Here is a 3,381-nt window from a genome sequence, read left to right as displayed (position 1 = left end):
AATTTGACAACACCGACTGACCTCAGATCTAATGACAGTACGAATATCATTGTTGTTTAAACCAAAGACAAGCGGATGCCATAATCCTGCCGTTTTAGCCGCGACCAAGGGAATAAGCGTTATTTCTTTGGATAGGTTAATTTGTCCTTCCATTCCGAGAGTTTTATGAAGAGCAATACACATATACGGTGTCCATGTGATGAAGAATGTACCTGAAATGTCAACTTCAAAATCATTCTCTTTGATAAAAGACATTCGTTATTTTTGGGAGAAAGGAATTATAACACAATTGTATACGGATAAATTATTCCATATCTTATCATATTGCAACAACAATTAAATCACTGGTAATCAGCGGAAATAGAAAAATCAAATGTAAGCTGTTTCCCCTTAAAGATTTTTATCATTTCACATAATAGGCAAATCCGCTTTTTGTCCACATAGTTGTTTGTTTTTATGTTATCTTAAATGTGAATATAAAAATACAATATACATTACTAATTGATTCCGAATTAGAATATTGTAAATTCGCCATACGTGTAGTATATCAAGTATGATAAAACTATCTGTAGCAGCATGAAAGGAAGGATTTTCAGATGTAGGGTAACATTTTTTCTTTAGAAGGGTGGAGTACAGGGGATCAAACTAAGAAAAAAACTATTCTTATTAAATGGTGGCTTTTGGTATATTTTCAGATGCAAATTTTGAAAATCTTCCAATTTAATTTTAGACGCAAGGCTGTTAAATACTTTTATTTTCCTTGGAATTAATAAGAATGATTGCTGTACAGTGTATATATTTTAAGTCCTCTGAAATGCTTCTCGGCTAAAACCTTACATTTGTGATTTCATTGCTGACCAGTGTAAACCTTAATATACATTAATGTTAGACAATAGATATAGATATATAAGTTGTAAGCCCCTACACAGGCTGTCTTGTAGACTATATATATAGCCAATATTACCATTTATACAGCTTGCCCCTTTGACATTTAAGCGGCTAATCATAATCGTTTAGCAAATCCACAAAACGGCTCTGCCATATGCTTAAAATATTCGTCCACATTGACAAAGAATAAGGTATTGAAAACATCTTCATGTGTCTAGAGTATATAATCTACACAATTAATGTGATTGGTATCTAAATTTAATCTGGGCAAAAATATATCATTCTATTAATTAAGCGTTTGACAAAAACTATGGGTTGCCTTAGTTGCCAACTTACAGATTTTTAATCACTGTTACTGCCGGAGAAGCAACATCACTGTCACTGTGATATTAACCTTTGGCTTAACGACCTCAAAATCAATGGATAGCATCTTCTTGTGATGACCATTGTATCTCAAAAACTTAACCTTTTTACTTGTTCAAATGATTGATATGACAAGGATTTTACGCATACATTTGTACTTCAACCTTGACCTTTGGTCTTATAACCTCATAATTAATAGAGGTCATCTATTAGTCATATTTATAGTTATTTGACAGACAAGCTTTTAGTTGTCAAGAGCTTGATGACCTTGACCTACTGACATTGCTAAAAGTTGCTAGTCCTCACCGGCTGTTGGCAAAACCGATCTTTAGTAAATGGTCTGATAATCTTTCAGTGGTCAAGTCAATGGTTACTTACAAGTTCGACATACTGATTAGTAGTTGTTATCTTGTCATGGCCAACTCCACATCAAATGTAAAGACAAACACATTCTCTATGAGTCGGACGAGTCTGTAATGGGTAAGGCCATTTTAGGTCTAAGCGTTCTCTTCATACTGGTCGAATAGGCTTTAAGAGACCTTTGTTACATAAAATAAAGAAATTAAATAAAACAATCATTTAAGAACGCTTTGAAAATGTTCCAGGCTTGGTTTGATGAAGTGGGAACGTAACAAGATATAGATTAAACTGCTTTAAAGCATATAAACTCATACCTAATGTAATCGCCGTATTGAACGCAACATTGCTGTCAAAAGATGAGTTGAATCGTGTTCTTATTGCATGTCCCTGAATCTAAAATGAAAAGATATAATTATCAAAACATTCTTAAATAGCCTTATTTTTTACTAGAAACTAAACAAAACCTATGTGCATGAATTAATATTTCAGTTAAAGAATGTCATAAAAGCAAATGTTTTGGTTGTTTTGTACGGTTATAGCTATATTCAAAAATACAATATTGATTGATTAATTTCATTTAGTCTTTGTCCTGAACCATAAGAATATTATAATGCTAGTTTTTTTTGTATTCTCGATTTTTATGTGTTCTCGATGCGAAAAAGCTAAAGAACACAGAATCAGGCAAAATTAAGAAACATAAATCATGTTGTGTTTTTGCATTACATCTGTCCTCCTTTCGAAAATGCAACAATGCAATGCATCCTTCAAAAGGTTTGTATATCTAACGAAAACATATTGTTTACCTATGGACAATTAAAGATGACACTCACCAATTTGTAAATGGTTATGTAACAGCACATCGATATTAACACTGGCATTAAAAAGCACACCAAAACGAGTCCAAGAATGTATCCAATATTGTCATGTGACCAATCTGGTGTGCACGCAAGTCTTGATGGCTCGTAAACGTATCCGTACATCATGAGAAACGGTGCGATAGCCCAAACTAAACCATGTATGTAGCATATAACACCGATTATATTGGCTGCATGTACTGTTAAATGATGGCGTAAGTCCGGTTGACACATTATGATATACCGTTCAATTGCGACACCTGTATAAATATAAATAAATAAAATCATGTCTACCATACTTTTATATTAAAAGAATACTTTCTGATATAAATTTTATCATTGTTCATTCCTTCCCTAAAACAGAATTGGAGAATAATCATGACAGAAAAATGCTGTTATTTTTTTTACTCTTTGTTGTCGTTGATTATATTTGAGATGAATGAATGAACATTTCAAGTGGATAAGAAATGTTATTGTTTTTATAATCTCCTCATTCCACAATAAAAGTCAACATGATTTTTGATTATCAATATTTACTGAATATTTCTCTGTTTTATATACACTTGTACTTCTGTGGCTTTTTCATAAGGTTTCGTTACAAACAGAACGAAAGTTATTCTTTCTCTTGAGACATCAACCCTTTAATTCTATATTCTTTAAGAAGAAGAAGAAGTAGAAAAAGGAGAGGAAACATCTTAACTATGGAAGTCAAATAATGTCTATCAACATTGCATCAATAATACATGCAAAATAACCATTTAACATAATACCTACATGCACTTTTGATAATATAAGTTTCAGCATAGACGCCAAATTTGCATATCATCGGGTGAACAACTAAATTCATTTATCTGATGACCAATATCATTACCATCATTAATATGATGTTTCGTAAAATTGCCAAGATTAATGACTT

The 3,381-nt window shown here is 32.1% G+C and overlaps 1 protein-coding gene across 1 annotated transcript; it reads right to left on the bottom strand.

Annotated features, from left to right (window-relative positions):
- Positions 1-21: 21 nt before the first annotated feature.
- Positions 22-2,699, bottom strand: LOC132754334 (uncharacterized; the record flags this gene model as incomplete). The annotated part of the gene is made up of 3 exons (XM_060744953.1): positions 2,502-2,699; positions 1,926-2,004; positions 22-212 (listed from the first exon to the last, which is right to left on the bottom strand). Coding segments are annotated over exons 1-3 (468 nt in total), but the record flags the coding sequence as incomplete, so codon positions are not given.
- Positions 2,700-3,381: the final 682 nt, after the last annotated feature.

Source organism: Ruditapes philippinarum, unplaced genomic scaffold, assembly GCF_026571515.1.
Source record: "Ruditapes philippinarum isolate M1 unplaced genomic scaffold, ASM2657151v2 ctg27115_1_1_1_1, whole genome shotgun sequence".
In the NCBI taxonomy this organism is placed as follows: Eukaryota; Metazoa; Mollusca; class Bivalvia; order Venerida; family Veneridae; genus Ruditapes; species Ruditapes philippinarum.
Note: the sequence above shows the minus strand (reverse complement) of the source record. Positions and strands in the feature narration are given on the sequence as shown.